At 46.2% G+C, this 16,078-nt stretch overlaps 1 protein-coding gene across 4 annotated transcripts; it reads left to right on the forward strand.

Annotated features, from left to right (window-relative positions):
• Positions 1-1,353: 1,353 nt before the first annotated feature.
• On the forward strand, positions 1,354-11,491 carry LOC123180169 (receptor like protein kinase S.2). 4 transcript variants are annotated; one of them, XM_044592134.1, is made up of 13 exons: positions 1,354-1,633; positions 1,707-1,975; positions 2,069-2,515; positions 2,605-2,860; positions 7,488-7,713; positions 7,831-7,962; positions 8,077-8,290; positions 8,755-9,045; positions 9,162-9,429; positions 9,685-9,922; positions 10,125-10,272; positions 10,396-10,657; positions 11,055-11,491. In XM_044592134.1, exons 2-13 carry the CDS (start codon positions 1,808-1,810, stop codon positions 11,102-11,104), a joined length of 2,700 nt encoding a protein of 899 aa, XP_044448069.1. In that variant the 5' UTR covers positions 1,354-1,633; positions 1,707-1,807; the 3' UTR covers positions 11,105-11,491. The 4 variants fall into 4 exon arrangements, with proteins under 4 accessions (XP_044448069.1, XP_044448070.1, XP_044448071.1 ...); XM_044592135.1 differs by having other exon boundaries at positions 8,755-9,033; XM_044592136.1 differs by having other exon boundaries at positions 7,831-7,951; positions 8,087-8,290.
• The last annotated feature ends 4,587 nt before the right edge of the window (positions 11,492-16,078 follow it).

The following is a 16,078-nucleotide window of genomic DNA, read 5'->3' on the forward strand; positions in this document are numbered from 1 at the left end:
AACTAAGAGAGAAAAAGAAGAAGAAAAGTCAGTTAGTTCATACGGTGTTACAGCCTGGTAAGGATAAGGTCAGCAGGATGATAAGGCACATGTGGTGGTGGAGAAGTGGGCACTTGTTGCTTGGCTACGTACACACCTAGACGTACATGAGAAAGAACATCTCAAAAATAATCAAACAAACATGTGATGTATTAAATCCTGTTTCCTCAAGTGGGACAGAGGATTTGACCACATTGTTTGGATTTCTTGTGATAATTCAAGTCTTTTTTCTATTAGCCATGTTCAAGAATTCGCATGATAATTAACCAGTTAACTTGCGATTAATCCTTATCCGTAGGGTCACCAAGTAGTCAATAAACTGAGCAGCCTATTAATTCCCTACTCACCAGCCAACCGAGCAGCCAGTGGCGTACCAACGGGTGTGCCAGGTGTTGAAAAACATTTTTTCACCATGTAAAAATTAGCTGATTTTTAAGGCCCATGCAAGGTAATTGAAATAGACTTCATTTCTTTTAAATGTGCACACCGTTCATTTTATTTCTAGATTCGCCATTGCGAGCAGCTACCAAGTTAACGATTTCCTTAACAATGATGATTAGTATATGTGTTACTAAAGAGCCACAAAGTTGAGATGACTGTGCTGTGTGTGAAAAAAAATATGAATCGGGTAAATTCGTGGCATGAAAAAGCCGCAATATTAAAATGCAAGATTGATCCTAAAACCAATTAAGTGAATGGTTGTCTCAATACAACCTTAAATATATTAAAACAAGTTTCATTATTAAAATATATATTAAAAAGTTCCCTTTCTTCCTCAAATTTGAGCAGGCACCTGTGCTTCTTCAAAGATTATTTCGCCTCTTCTCGCCCATGGCGGCTCCTCTTCCCACAGACGTTGTCGCAGCCCCGTTCACCCCCTCAGTCATGCACATGCACCCCGTTGATGTCTGGCCGCCGAGTACATAAATTCATAAATAAATTCAATGAGACGGATCCGATGATCTCCTCAAGAGCGTGCTTTTAAAATGCAGGCTGCCGCGAACCAATCTGTGATTGGATAGTTAGAAGGTCTGCGGTAACCCCATCCAACCAGATTCATCCAGTCCCAAACTTAATATTGATGCTCACATTTTTCTAGATTTATTTCAGGCTTTCGTCAATCTCAACATGCTATGTCGGCTCAGACTCTCGGAGGTATTTATAAGGTAGGGTATACGTGTATGTATTCACAGAGGTGTGAGTGCTCGGTTATGTGAGCGACTTCGACTGTGTTGTGTTAAAAAAATGCAAGCTGCCTCTGTCCCCGCCGTTTTTTTAATTATTAATCTGGCATGTGTATGGTAATTCAACAAGTTGATCGGGTCTTAGGAAATGCAAGGTCCCTCGGTCACCAGGCCGACCGGTCATTTTTTTTCAGACAAAGGGCCGACCGATCATTTATTAGTACTCTGCTTATCGGGCCATTGGCACAGCTCTAGAGCTCCGGATCTGGATCGACTTATTATTCTCCCCCCGGTCAACGCCTTTGCCTGCTGAGCCAGGGAATGATTGATCCGCTCATGATCTACAAGACGAGAAGCAAGCCCAGTTTTGCTCCTAGCTAGCTGCTTTCTCCTCCTCCTCCAATCTCCAGGTGAGTAATTAAGATGCAACTAGGTAGCTGCTTTCTGGTAAGACTTATCTTCTGCTTGATTTGCTTTGTGCAGCAACGAATGAAGGAGAAGCTGGCAACCATATTCATATCCATAATCCATATCTATATGCGAGCTATTGCTTGCTAGAAAGCTTCTTGCTCGCATACTCGGAAATGGGCGGATACGAGTTCCAGAGGGCGGAGCTAGATGCACTGGAAGGCGTCGTACGCGATCCAACTGCGGAGCCAATGAGTCTGACGTTGCCGCTTCTCAGGCACATAACAAATGATTTCTCCCCTGAATTTGAAATTAGTAAAGATGATTCTGCAGTGGTTTACCTGGTACGACTAAACTCATATCTCGTTTATTATTAATATAAGCAAATCCTATCTCGTTAATTAGTACTCTGCTTATGTGGTCGAATATATATGTAGGGGGTGCTTCCAAGTGGGTTCCGTGTTGCTGTCAAGAAGCTTCACAATCGTCATTGGTTAGAAGATGAAGATGCATTTATAAATGAAGTTTCTATCGCAATGAAGGCTGCTAAGAAGAACACAGTGCGAGTTATAGGCTACTGTCAGCACACGCAAGAGCAAATTGCCGAATACGAAGGAAAACAAGTTTTCGCCGAGCTAACAGAAAGGTTGATCTGTACCGAGTATGTGCCTAACGGACCCCTTAGTGGACATATCGAAGGTAAGATATGTGCGCAAATGGATGGATACGAGTTCCAGAGGGCAGAACTAGATGCACTAGAACGCGTCGTACGCGATACAAGTGCGGAGCCAATGAGTCTGACGTTGCCGCTTCTCAGGCACATAACAAATGATTTCTCCGATGAATCTCGAATTGGCCGAGGTGGATTCGCAGTGGTTTACCTGGTATGATTAAACTCATACAGTATCTCCTTAGATATTAAGCAATTCCTATCTTGTCAATTACTAACTTCTTATTGTGGTCAAATATACAGGGGGTGCTTCCAAGTGGGTTACGTATTGCTGTTAAGAGGCTTAGCAATATTGCTTATATGAATGAAAGTGCATTTCAAAATGAAGTGTTTATCACAATGAAGGCCACTCACAAGAACACAGTGCGATTCATGGGCTACTGTAGTCAAATACAAGGTAAACTCATCGAACACAACGGGCAACATGTTTTCGCACAGCTCGAGGAAAGGTTGATCTGTGTGGAATATGCGCCTAAAGGAACCCTTGATGCACATATCGGTAAGATCGATAACACGGCATGCCCGCCCTAGCAATAATTCCCTCTCTTTATTTTGGTGTTTCTGTTTGTGTGGCTGTTTTTTACTTTGTGCTCACAGAACAAAGAATGAATACCAGTGGAACAAAAAAGTAGACTATAATTTTAGCGCAACTGAAACCAACATGACCAGTCGTAGAACACAAATTTAGACAAAGTGGACCAAATCATAAGAAATATTAGAACATTAATTTTTTTAGAACATAAGGCACAAAATTATAGTGCTCGTGAATCAAAACTTGGCTACAAGTGGAACAAATATTGTAACAAATACAAGAAAACTATTAGAGGCTTGTGCAACAAAATTTCGGTGCCCATGGAACAAATCAAAATTCTAGTGGAACAAAAGTTTTAACTAACTAGAATGAGCAAAGTATATCACTTGCAGGAAAAAATTGAAACTACTACTGCTGCCACTTCACCACTTCTTGTGCTGACTTTGCCATCCTCACCTGGTACCAATTTCCTTCAGTTTTCGTGTGTGCCAATGAATTCAGATTTCCAAACAAGTGGAGGTTTTTTCTTCCTTCCCCAATATCCCTCGTTCTACCCAACTATCTATAATGGGGCAGAGAAGGATAAGCAAAGTAGGCGGTAGAACAAAAAATTAATGTAATTGGGACAAAATTTAATCAGTAAATGCTCACTAGTCTGAGGATAAACGAAAGCATGAAACAAGGAAAAGACGAGGGTGAGCAACTATTGGAATAAAAGAAAAATTAAACTAGCAGAGCAAAGTAAAGTTGCAACCAAATCATCAGCGAGCACCACATCAGCGCGCTAGTCTCCCCTCCCGGCGGTAACCGCTATTGGTGGCTCACCGGCGTCTAAGGCCCCTAGGCGGATGAAGACTAGATGGCTTTCCTTGCCGATCTACATGACGTCTGGCCCTTGGCTTATTGGTGCCGATTTCAACATGATCGTCTCTGAGGCGGACAAGAATAACCCGCACGTGAACCGGCGGATCATGCATCGCTTTCGATGCTTCCTTGTCGACGAGGAACTTCATGACATTTGTATGCATGGTAGGCGCTACATGGTCCAGCGAGCGCAAGATTCCTACTCTTGTCAAGAACAACCGCATCGTCTCCTCCTCCTCGAAGGATGCACATCCCCACTGCCTGTTGTAGTGCCTCTATTCAGCTGCTTCAGAGCACTGGCCGCTCCTTCTTGATTGTGTCCCGTGTACCCATGGGATCAAGCGGTTCCACTTCGAGTGATTTTGGCAGAAGCTTGATGATTTCCAACTAGTCGCCTCTGAGGCTTGGAACTCCATTGAGCATGCCCCTGATGCATTTCGCCATATCGTCGTGTGCCTTAAGTCTACCACACGTCGTCTCCAGAGCTGGAGTGCCAAGTCTATTGGCCAAATCTCGGTGCAGCTTCAGATCGCGTGTGAGCTCATTGCTCATTTGGACGCCGCTCAGCACTTTCTGCCGCTCTCGACCTCGGAGGCCTGGTTGCGACATAGGCTGAAGGCCGCCTACCTTGGCCTTGCCTCGCTCGAGTGTTCCATCATTCGGCAGCGCACGAGGTTTGCCTGTCTCAGGGAGGCTGATGCCGGCCCTACCTTCTTCAACATGCATGCATGCCTCGTACCATAAGCAGAAAAACCACATCTTCGAGCTCAAGGTGGGTGATAGAGTTGTCTCCACGCCGGAGGCGTTTGCCACTGCGGGATTTTGATCACTTCACCGGTGCCCTTGAGACCTCCGAGGACCGCGACTTCTCCATCTCCCTTCGGGATCTGCATGCTGGTGCTTTCGATATCAAGGCCCTTGATGAGCCATTTTTTTAGGCCGAAATTTGGCGCGTTGTCAAGGCTCTACCCTCCAGTAAGGCGCCGGGGCCATCCCTCAATGCGTGAGGCTTTCAAAAACTCAACGAGGCATACATTACCCTGCTCCCCAAACGTCGTGCCGACGCAACCACACTCTTCTACTTTTGGTCCATTAGCCTCATCCATCTGATGGCGAAGTTGTTCGCCAAGGCGCTCTCTCTCTCTCTCTCTCTCTCTCTCTCTCTCTCTCTCTCTCTCTCTCTCTCTCTCTCTCTCTGCAAACGGCGTGTGTTCTGCACAATCTCAAGGTTCCTCGGGTGATGCTGAAGCTTGACATCGTTAGGGCCTTCGACTCGGTGTCTTAGCCCTTTCTTCTGGCCCGAATGTCCCTCTCGTCCGCAGAAAGGGCGTGTGATTCTTGGGCAATGTCAAGGCGAAGGATAACGAGAAGGGCTGCATGAAGATGCAACTTTGCCTTGGAGAAGAGGCCCTTACTCCATCTCGCCAAGTGCCACCCCGTTTTCCTGAGCTTATGGAAAAGCCGCTGGCAAGGCTCCGTGTGCTCGCATGGCTCATCCCAAGCCTTTGACACGATGTCAAAGAAGCCGGGGAGACAGGACAGAAAATTCTCAAATTTGAAACATCTTGGTCGCTTGGGCCCCTTGTCATCAACGAGGAGGAGAGGGCAGTGATCCGAAAGTGAATAGGAGATGGAGTGGAGCACATGGGAGTTAAAATGCATGTCCCAATCGGCATTTCGGAACATCGAGTCAAGCTTGCAAAGAGTTGGGTTTTGACGCTCGTTGCTCCAAGTGAATCGTATGTTTTGCATTACCATGCCTTCTATTTTTATCTCAAGCACGATAGATTTGGTTGAAGTCGCCCATGACAATCCATTTAGTGCCATTGTTGGGTTTTTGTGAGATTAGCTCGTTAAAGAAGTCACCCTTTCTGTCGGAGGCCGTGGGAACATAGACACTAGTGATCATGAAGTAGGTATCGGTGTGAATCACATTGACCATTGCCGAGAGGCAGAACTCAGTAAAGTTGACGTCTGAAATACGGATGACACTATCGTCCCAAAGCATGAGTAGGCCCCCTTTGGTTCCAATAGCCGGACGCTGACAAAACTCGAAAGCCTATTGCCGCCGAGGTAGGAGGCGATGAATCGGTCCACTGATTCCATCTTGGACTCCTGAAAGCAAACAATGTGGCAAGAGGAGGAGGCAATCGTCTCATGAACCGTCGCCCGTCTACCTGGGTTGCCAAATTTTGATAATTGGTTTGATGCCAAAAATTGGCATGCCAAATTTTGGCAACTGCCAAATATTGGCTAGAGATTGATTGCTTGCCAATTTTCATTGCCAATCTCAGAAAAAGTTGTCAAATGTTGGCAACTTCTGATTTTGCCAAATGTGGGTTTGCCAAATATTGGCAATGCCAGATGTTGGTAGCAAACCAATTATGCTCTAGTTTCCTGATGATAGAACAAAACATAATTTTTTTGAGTTGAAATCTGCAAGGATTAAGAGCATAATTGGTTTGCTACCAACATCTGGCATTGCCAATATTTGGCAAACCCACATTTGGCAAAATCAGAAGTTGCCAACATTTGGCAACTTTTTGTGAGATTGACAATAAAAATTGGCAAGCAACCAATCTCTAGTTAATATTTGGCACTTGCCAAAATTTGGCATGCCAACTTTTAGCATCAAACCAATTATGCTCTTGACCCTTGCAGATTTCAACTCAAAAAAATTGTTTTGTTCTATCATCAGGAAACTAGGGGTCTCGTGGCACTCACAATTAGAGCCCGTCGGGGTTGCATGAAGTGTGCTTGCTGAACCAGCTCTTTGCACAACAAAGAGAGAAATAATCTGGAAGCTGCGTGGAGTTTGAGGTCAGGGTGGCTGCTGTCTAGAGTAGAGGTTGCAACTTGCAAGCGATCTTTGCACAACCATGATCTTCATTAAGCACTGGCGACGATGAACACCCAAGTTACAACCAACAGGAACGTTACAGCAACTAGTTCCTCTTGGTTAAGGGATAACAGAGAGCTTTGCTAACATCAGGGCAACTAGTGCTTTGGCTCTGTGAAGTGGGGAGAAACAATGGAGGCACTTGCCCACCAATTGAGGGGGGATTTGAGGCCGCCTGTGAGGAGCTGGAGGGGGGGTTTGGCAGGCCAGGGGAGGGGAGGGGAGGTTGTCGCTGCGTCCAGCCAGGCTCCAGGGGGCATCCTGTACTTCCTCTGCAAGGCGATGCGCGGGGGCGGCGTTTGCAGCGGAAGACCCGGGGCGGGGTTGCCGCCCGGGCATTGATGGCGGCCTCCTCTTGAATGCGTTGCAGAGACGCGTCGGGGGCGACGATGATGGAAGCGACGCGCACGCCTCCCCCTCGAAGGACAGGCGGCGTCTCCAGAACCTCGTCAGCAAGCTCAGCTGCCTGGATCCGGAGACGTGCAGCGGCCGATCCAGACCGGGCACCAGTGGCACGACAGTGGACACAGGGATAACAACCGGGAAAAAAAAAATCTCCGGCAAGCGGGGCGGCGGCGGTGGCAGCTCATGTTGTCCGGCGAGCCCCGAATGGCACGCGCCGGGTGGGGCTGGTGGGTGGGTGGGTCGCCCACTCATCTTGTCCGGTGATTTTTCCAGCTGTGCCAGCTAAGTTTTTCAAGTGCAGTGTTTGCGATTTAGGAATTTTGAGAGGATACATGCTTCGCTGTTTTATCTATTTCTATCTATCTCATGTAAGCCTTTCGGGATGACAAGCAGATCAACTTCATGACATTATCAATACTTCTGCAGGTGACTATGGTGAACTTGACTGGAACCAGCGTTATCAAATTCTAAAAGGAATTTGTCAGGGTTTGCATCATCTCCATGACGAAATGCACGTTTTTCATGGAGATATCAAACCAGCCAATATATTAATAGGGGATAACCTTGTGCCTAAAATCTATGACTTCGGTCTCTCCCAGATGTTTGAAGAAGAAGAAACGGAACGTATTGTTAAAAATATGGCCGGAACATTGTAAGCTAACCCGTTCCTCTTGGTTATTTTGTTTTGTTTCTGCTGACACAGGTACTTCGATAACCAAAATGCATTAGAGTTAGTCGGCCGATTGCCTCACATCTAACATATGTGCAGGTGTTATCTTGCACCGGAGGTACTTAACACTCATATGATGTCATTTAAGGCTGAGATATACAGTTTGGGCGTTGTGATCGAGGAGTTATTGACCGGGAAGAAAGGATGGATTGATGAGGATGTGAGAAAACTATTTAAACCACATTTGGATCAAAGTGTTGCCATTGATATATTTGTATTCTATCGAGTCTAACTCCTCAAAACAGAGAATGTATCTGAGCCATTCTGACACGCATATTGGTTTAAATTTGTACAGCAACTTAAGGGTTTGAGAAAAACATTGGTAAAAGAAGGAGCGTTTTCATCATGGGAAAACAAATACCACCAAGTTAGAACATGTATGGAGATTGGGCAGGACTGCATAGACCCCAACCCACATAAAAGGCCCACTTTGTTTGAGATTATCCAGCGGCTTAATGAAGCGGAAGATATGAACTATTCTGCAGCATCACTTTGGCAGGTATGGAAAATCGAAAGCATAAGAAAACAACTGTTCTTTATCTACCATTTCACTTTAGCTAACGTACTGTTTGAGAAGAATCAGTCTTAGCCAAGCTTACATCCTCACAGACACAGTACAGAAGTACATTTCTTTTCTTTAGCCATTACGATTAACATAAAGAGTTCACAAAGCCATCTCCAACGAAAGATATGTGCTAATTAAACTAAATTGGAAGAGAAAATACATAACAAAGCGAAGACACCATGTAAATTAGAGAAGAAACAAACTCTTGGTACTCCTTCAGCGAGGGAAGACACCTTGTCAACTTAGCAGAAACAAACTCTTGGTACTCCTTCAGCGAGGGAAGACACCTTGTCAACTTAGCAGAAACCTTACGACTCTAGTCCTACATGACATGTCTAAGAGAATATTGATATCACGCATTGCATAATGCTTACATGGTAAGTTATATATAAGTGCAGTCAGGAGACGAGGAATCCGATTTATCGGATACAGAAGCTTTGGAGACAGAGACAACATCCGAGTTTCTTCCAAGTGACGAGGAACCCGCCTCTGTGGGCAAGACCGGAGAAACAAGCACACAGGAGCCTGATAAACCGGACCTAGTAAGTAAGTTGCCAGCATCGGTGGACCTGTCTGACCTAAAAGTCCTGGAGAAAATCACAGATGATTTTTCACACGAAAGAATAGTTGGGAAGGACGGTACATTCAAAGGTTGTCATAAGGCATTTGTTTATAAGGTACACATAGTTGTAAGTTACTATGCAGTGCTTTGCTTTGCTGATGTCCTTTGAGTTCAACATATTCTTCCATCTTAATTATACTCCTAACACACACACGCATACTAAATGTACATTTATTTGAACAGGGTGACATTCCACGTAGAGAAATGATAGCCGTGAAGAGGTTAATTGGAGTGGAGATTCCAGTTGAAAAGTTTAAGAGGGAAGCAGAACAGTTCATTCGTCTCGATCATAAGAATATAGTAAAGGTTGCCAGCTACTGCCACGACCAGTCTACAGGACATAGACTGGTACAGTTCAAAGGAAAACCGCTACCACAACTCTTTAACGGTCCCGAACAACTGCTCTGCTATGAATATATGCACAACGGAAGCCTTCGCGACTATCTTATGGGTAATGATACCGATCACTAATCAACTACTGTTTTCTTTAACATCCGTAAACAATTACTGTTTTCTTTAACATCTGTAATCAACTACTGACAATTGTTTTCGATGGAAGAGAGCTGCACGTCCAGTACAAATCATATATATGGATGCAAATATTAGGAACTGCTTGCAAAAATAGAAGGAAAATCGAACGATTTAAAGTTCAAAAAGCTAGCTCCTTGCTCATTGATCTCTCCATGTCTACTTGTTGTTTTACTAGGTCAAGGATCTCGTGAAATTGATTGGCAAATGCGTTACAAATTGATCAAAGGGACTTGCGCAGGCTTAGATTACCTTCACAAGGGCCGTGCAGGTTGTCCAATTGTTCATTTGAATTTAAGCCCGTCAAATGTATTGCTGGACCACAACTACATACCACGCATCACAGGGTTCGATTTTTCGAAGCTCATTGGTGAAAAGAACACCAAATCCGTGGTACTTAAGCTGAATGGACCCATGTATGTATGCTCTCAGTGCTACTGCTTTAAAATTAGCTCCTGAATTTGCTCATGATACATGTCTATGTTTTATTTTTTTGGAAAAATGTCTTATGTTTTGTGGCTGCTCGGTTTAGCTAGTCTTTTTCTGTGAGAAACGTTTAGCTACTCTATTGATCGTAATATGCTTTAATTAAACTGATGTGTTCATATATTTTTGCAGAGCGTACCTGCCACCGGATTTCTTCCATTCAAAGGGTACTGATCTTAAATATCTTGCTACGGTAGATATATACAGCTTGGGTCTTATGATTTTAGAAATCGCAACACAACAAGAGATCAAAGGCATCCATGGAGTGCTTATTAAGAGTGTAAGACAAATTTATTAACCCTCTGATCATGAGATAGCTTTTATTGAAAGAACAAAATTTCAACTTTTTATAAATAAATAATTATTCGCCTTTAAAACTTTGATGATCTAATATACTCTACAGATAGAGGAAAACTGGAGGGAAGAGTCACAAATAACACGGCTGTATACCTCACTAGGGGCCGACGAGCTGCGGCAAGTAAAAATGTGCATTGATATTGGCCTAGACTGTGTCAAGTCAAACCCTGAAAAGAGACCTACAGCTGGGGCCATCATGCTCTGGCTTGACAAAGAGAGCAAACCGGTCCCAGTTTCAAGGGCAGGTGCAGGAGTGCTGCCAAGACCTCCGGTCCCTACTAATATCAACCATGCAGGTCGCATCCAAGGTATTCCGATTGAGAAGTCTCAAGTGTTAATTCCTTCGTTTGCATGCAATGAATATTCTTCGGTGAAAATACAAAATCTTCATCTACTTCTGTTTATGTTCATCCAAGTTGATCAGTAAAAGCAGCCGCAAGCTATTCCCTACTTCTCAATTGTTAATTCCTTCATTAGCATGCAGTGAATATTCTTTGGTGAAAATTGCATCTATGAAAGGAAATTAAAATACAGTGTCTTCATCTATTACTATTTCTATTCATCCAAGCTGATCAGTAAAAGCATCCACATGTTATAAGGGCAATCTATATGTGGTATTTAAAATGTTATTTCTGTCGCTTTTCACATCGTATATGCAATCTAAGATAATGCTCTCCCTCTCACTGTAAATAAATATGTTACCAGAAAAGGAGAAGGCGGGATTCCTGAAACGACACTTCGGATGGAAGAAGTAACCACCTGCGCTGGCTTGTATTCCTGTGAATATTATAGATGGTTCGACAAAGCTCGTGGTTAACCGAAGGAGGATATTTGAGAGCTTTTGTGTTAGAACATGGCCATCTTGTGCGTCCGCAGCAGCCGGGGTCATCAGGAGGGAGTGCTCACTGCATGGACCAGATCACGCTCTGTCAGCCATGGGAGTCGTGCGCACATAGTGCCACACATGTAACGTTTAGTTGTGTGATCTGAACTGTTATGTGTCGTGTAACCTACCTCATGTGTGTGTATGATAAAGAAAGAACCACATCAGTGGAAGAGTTAAACCAATCGTATGGTATGACAGGTGAGACGTCACATATGTGGAAGCAAAAAAGAGTTGGAGGTAAGGTGGTTTTCGTACATACTGGTTCTGATCCCTCTCATATTTTTGTATCCTTATTATCTACTCCCTCTGTCCCATAATGTAAGTGTTTTTGACATTAGTGTCAAAAACTGTGTCAAAAACGCTCTTACATTACTGGACGGAGGGAGCATGTAAGTTTCGTATTAATCGTACTATGCGCCATCTTGCTCTATGAATCCCTATGCGAGACTTCTTTCTTCTCACAATTGATTTATTATTTTATGATAATCTTGTTTCACATGTTGACGTGATTTTATCACCATATCTTGGTGTTCTTTCCTTAAACACCCAAACACATCCGAAAATGGTTTCCCACGAAAACAGGCAAAAAAAAGGTGCACAAGCACGGTAAAATCCGAGAAAGCTTACTACGTAGGCACAAAACAAAGGGTAACAACGTCATAAAATTTGGACTCATCGCAACTCATGAGGGGCTAAGTGCTAGCATGCCTCGTGCACAAGATGGGGCTGCTTCTGGTCCACCTAGCTAGCTCCAACAATAGTAGCCTTGGCTCACATCTACACTACTATTAAAAAAACAAACATAAACTCCCTACAGCTACACCAACAACTGTACACGGGATTATCAAGAACGTCAGACCAATCTAATTAAATCAAATCCGAGAGTCTATATTATATCAATAGTCTGCCATACAAGTTAACGGTCCAGATTAAATGTTCTGCCGGGGCAGACCACCTCGCGCACCTCTTTGTCCACAATTAATGGGGATATATGGTAACCACCACGCGCACCTCTTGGTACTCAATTAGTGAGGATATTAATCCCGTAATTTTCTCTCTGGCCTTTGCCTTAGTTGTTGTTAATAAGTGCCTTGCGGTTACTCCTCTGATGCCCCAAGGACCGCTGCCGCCTACTTCTCCTCCTCTGTTGCCGAGTCAATTGCAAGAAACCACCACATTTGCGGCTAGGTTTGCAGAAAACCACCAACTCGTTAATCCGTTGCAGAAAACACCGGAAAATTTGTTAAGTCATTGCAAAAAGCACTGATCGGATGATTTGGCCCGTTTAATCACTTTCTTACAAGTGGGGCCAGATTGTAAGGAATTGACTTAGCAAAAAAATAACACATACACCCCTAGATCTAAAAAACAAAAGCAATCAGACCCTCCCCCGTGGAACACCGACGCCTTGTACACTACGCGTCGCCGCCGCGCTGCTGCTATCCGCCGCCGCTATGCTCCGGGCCGGGAGGATGAGGGAGGAGGAGGAGCCCAGCTGGTTCGGGCGCTTCGACGAGGACCTGCCGTCGCCGGACGAGCTCATTCCGCTCTCACACTGGCTCATCACCCGCGATCTCCCCGCCGCCTTCAACATCCCCACGCACGGGGCCGGCCGCTCAGCGATCTTGGCAAAGGAAAGAGGGAGCGAGGCGTCGCCGGGGAACACATCAATGAAGGACGGCGGTTTCCCTTCGCCGCTGGGGAACACGTCGATGAACGGCGGCGGCGGAGGCGGGGGTAGCGCGAGGACGTCGAGGTCATCGGACTGCAGGCGGGAGGAGTTGAGGAACCTGGATGACGTCGCCGGGCTTACCAACCTCTTCTCTGAAGTCCCAGCAGCAGCGGTGGTGCTCTTCTTCTTCTTCTTCTTACTGCCATGGCCGTGCTGCTGCTTGGAGTAGCCGGAGGATGCCGAGTCTTTGGTGCTGCTGGTACTCGTGCTTGGCCTTGGCGGCTTGGAGGTGGAGGAGCGGCGAGGGTCACAGAGGCGCGGCGAGTGGCGGTCGATGGCCCGACCGCTGCTGCTGTCGACGCCGTTGCTGGTTGTGGTTGAGGCGATGATGGAGCAGACCGGCGGCGGCACGTAGTGGATAGGGCGTCGGTGTTGGGAGGGTCTGATTGCTTTTGTGTTTTAGATCTAGGGGTGTATGTGTTATTTTTTTGCTAAATCAATTCCTTACAATCTAGCCCCACTTGTAAGAAAGTGATTAAACGGGCCAAATCTTCCGATCAGTGCTTTTTGCAACGACTTAACAAATTTTTTGGTGTTTTCTGCAACGGATTAACGAGTTGGTGGTTTCTTGCAAACCTAGCCGCAAATGTGGTGGTTTTTTGCAATTGACTCTCTGTTGCCCCATGGACGCGAGCGTGGATCGCCGCTGCCACCTGCCGCTCCGCCTCTGCTGCCCCACGGGCACGAGCGCGGGTCGCCGCTGACGCCTGCCGCTCCTCCTCTACTACCTATGGGCGAGAGCGTAGATCGCGGTCGCCGCCATTCGCTCCTCTTGTGCTACCGCATGGATAAGAAGCACTTTCATAAAGGTGTTGTGCAAATCACAAAGATCAGGAACTTGATCTCAGGATTAAGAAGTTCTTTATCTGCAGGCCTGCGTTGTTGTCGTGGTGGTTCTTGTCTCTTGCGTTGGAGCAGCGGGAGCAGCTCCTCCCTGTTCGGAAGTTGGCACACGCTCGAGCCTGTGCACATATCCATCTTCAGCGGCCACTGGAGTAGTATTGTTGGAAATATACCTGGCCAAATGTCGGGCCGGGCCGGCCAAACAAAGTCTGCTGCAAAAAACCTGGGCCCGGGCCTGGCCCGGCTCGGGCGTCGGGCCTAAATATCAGGCCCAAGCCAGGCCCATCAGAGCAAAAGCCCGCCGGGCCTCGGGCCATCGGGCTGGGCCCTTCCTTCAATCACAATTTTGTCGAGCCTGGCCCGGCCCGGGCGTCGGGCTGAAATCTCAGGCCCAGGCCCGGCCGTGGGCAAGGTCGGGCCGGGTCGGGCTTTTTCGAGCCGGGCCGGGTATCCCATGGCCAGGTCTAGTTGGAAATCTCACGACCAAAGATTAATCTATGAAAAATCTATATATTTATATCTGTACTTCTATATCTGAAGCTTCTACCTGATTTCTCTCGCTTCTCGTGCGGCCACGTCATCCCCGATCTTACTATCAACACTCCGTACAGCCACCACAAACACATTGATCACTATATCCGAGTACCTCTATAGTTTTGTTTGTTCAGTTAGATGGACTTGGCTATCGCATGAGAACATAATTCACATGTGTATTTTGTTGTTTGGGGGATTATAGTGGAGATTTCTTTTTTGCACCACACTGGATTGACGTGGTGAATTAGAGAGTAAATTGCAAAAAATCACCACAATTGAAGACCCTAATTCAAAAAATCGCTACTATTCGGGTTTTTTTTTTCAAAAACCCACCAACATTGTGGTGACAGTTTTCAAAAAACACTCATTTAAAACTGACCATTGGGTCCCACTGTGAGCGATGATGTGGCAATAAAAACAAACGGTGTCTGACTGAAGTGTTAGACTAATGGAGGGCCCACCCGTCATCCTCTATTTCCCATCTCTTCTTCATCCTCCGGCTACAGGACGTACAGAGGCCTTTGCTCGCCCGCTGCTAACCACGAGCACCGCCGGGCGCCGCCTCTCCCCGCTTGCCTACGCACTATAGGTTGCCGCCACCTCCCTGCACGCCTCCACGCCGCCGGTGGCCGGCCTGATCTGGTGCGTCGCAGGCTCGCAGCCATCTGCCAACGCCGCCGCCCGCGCCGATCCATCCATCGCGCCCGTCTTCCTCCCCTTGCCCCTTAAAGACCCGGAACCCTAGCTGCTCCCCTCCAAACCGTAGGCTCTCCTCCCTCCCAGCACCGCCTCTCTGTTCCTCCCTATCCTCTACCCCCGCTCAAGCTCGCCCACAGAGCACTGCCATGGCCACGAGTCACCGTCCACCATGGCCAACGACCTCGAACAGACCCCCCTTGTTGCCTTAAAACCTTGCCTCCATGTGCTCGTTCGAACCGCCAAGTGAATAGAACGGAGGAGGCCCGACGGCGACGAGTACGTCGTCTTCCTCCGGTTCGGCCGCCGCCGTGTCTACTTCAAATTCGCCGGCTCCGCCGCACCCCGGCCACTTTCGTTCGCCTTGTACGCTGTGAGAAGTCTCTGCTGAACCCTTCGAGCTCTGCAACCTCGATCGCCATCCCCCGCCACGCCATGCTCTGGCAGCCGCCGGCAAGCTCCGTGGCCTCGCATCCAAGCGTCCCGGGCACCCCGAAGGACTCAACGTGGATTTATAAAGCACGGGTTTCTGGACACCTCTTATCCATACCCTTCAATACTGCTTTGAGATCCGTGCGACACAACTAACTTACAACATCATTTTTTTTGTTCCTTCAAAACAAAACAACATATGAACTTCAAACTTTGCAGGACAACAAAACATTTTTACTACAATGTGACAAAAAACTTTCAGATTTTTTTGTCTGACATAAATATACAAAATAAGATTTTTTGAGTAAAAAACATTATTTTTTTATATATAATCAATGAAAAAATCTGAAAGTTTTTTCCCACATTCTAGTTAGAATGTTTTGTTGTCCTACAAAGTTTCAAGTTCATATGTTGTTTTATTTAGAAGAAACAAAAAGACAAAAATTGCTCACACGAATCGTGATGCAAAAATAAATGGCTAGATAAGGGGGTGTAGAAAAGCCTATGCTTTCTCGAATGTTAACCCCGATGGACTTCCTCGTCCTCGTGGCTTCTTCCCGCAGCGTTGGGACGACCAGTCCCTGCACGCCGGCAGGGCTGCCTCCT

Source organism: Triticum aestivum, chromosome 1D (genome assembly GCF_018294505.1).
Source record: "Triticum aestivum cultivar Chinese Spring chromosome 1D, IWGSC CS RefSeq v2.1, whole genome shotgun sequence".
Lineage (NCBI taxonomy): Eukaryota > Viridiplantae > Streptophyta > Magnoliopsida > Poales > Poaceae > Triticum > Triticum aestivum.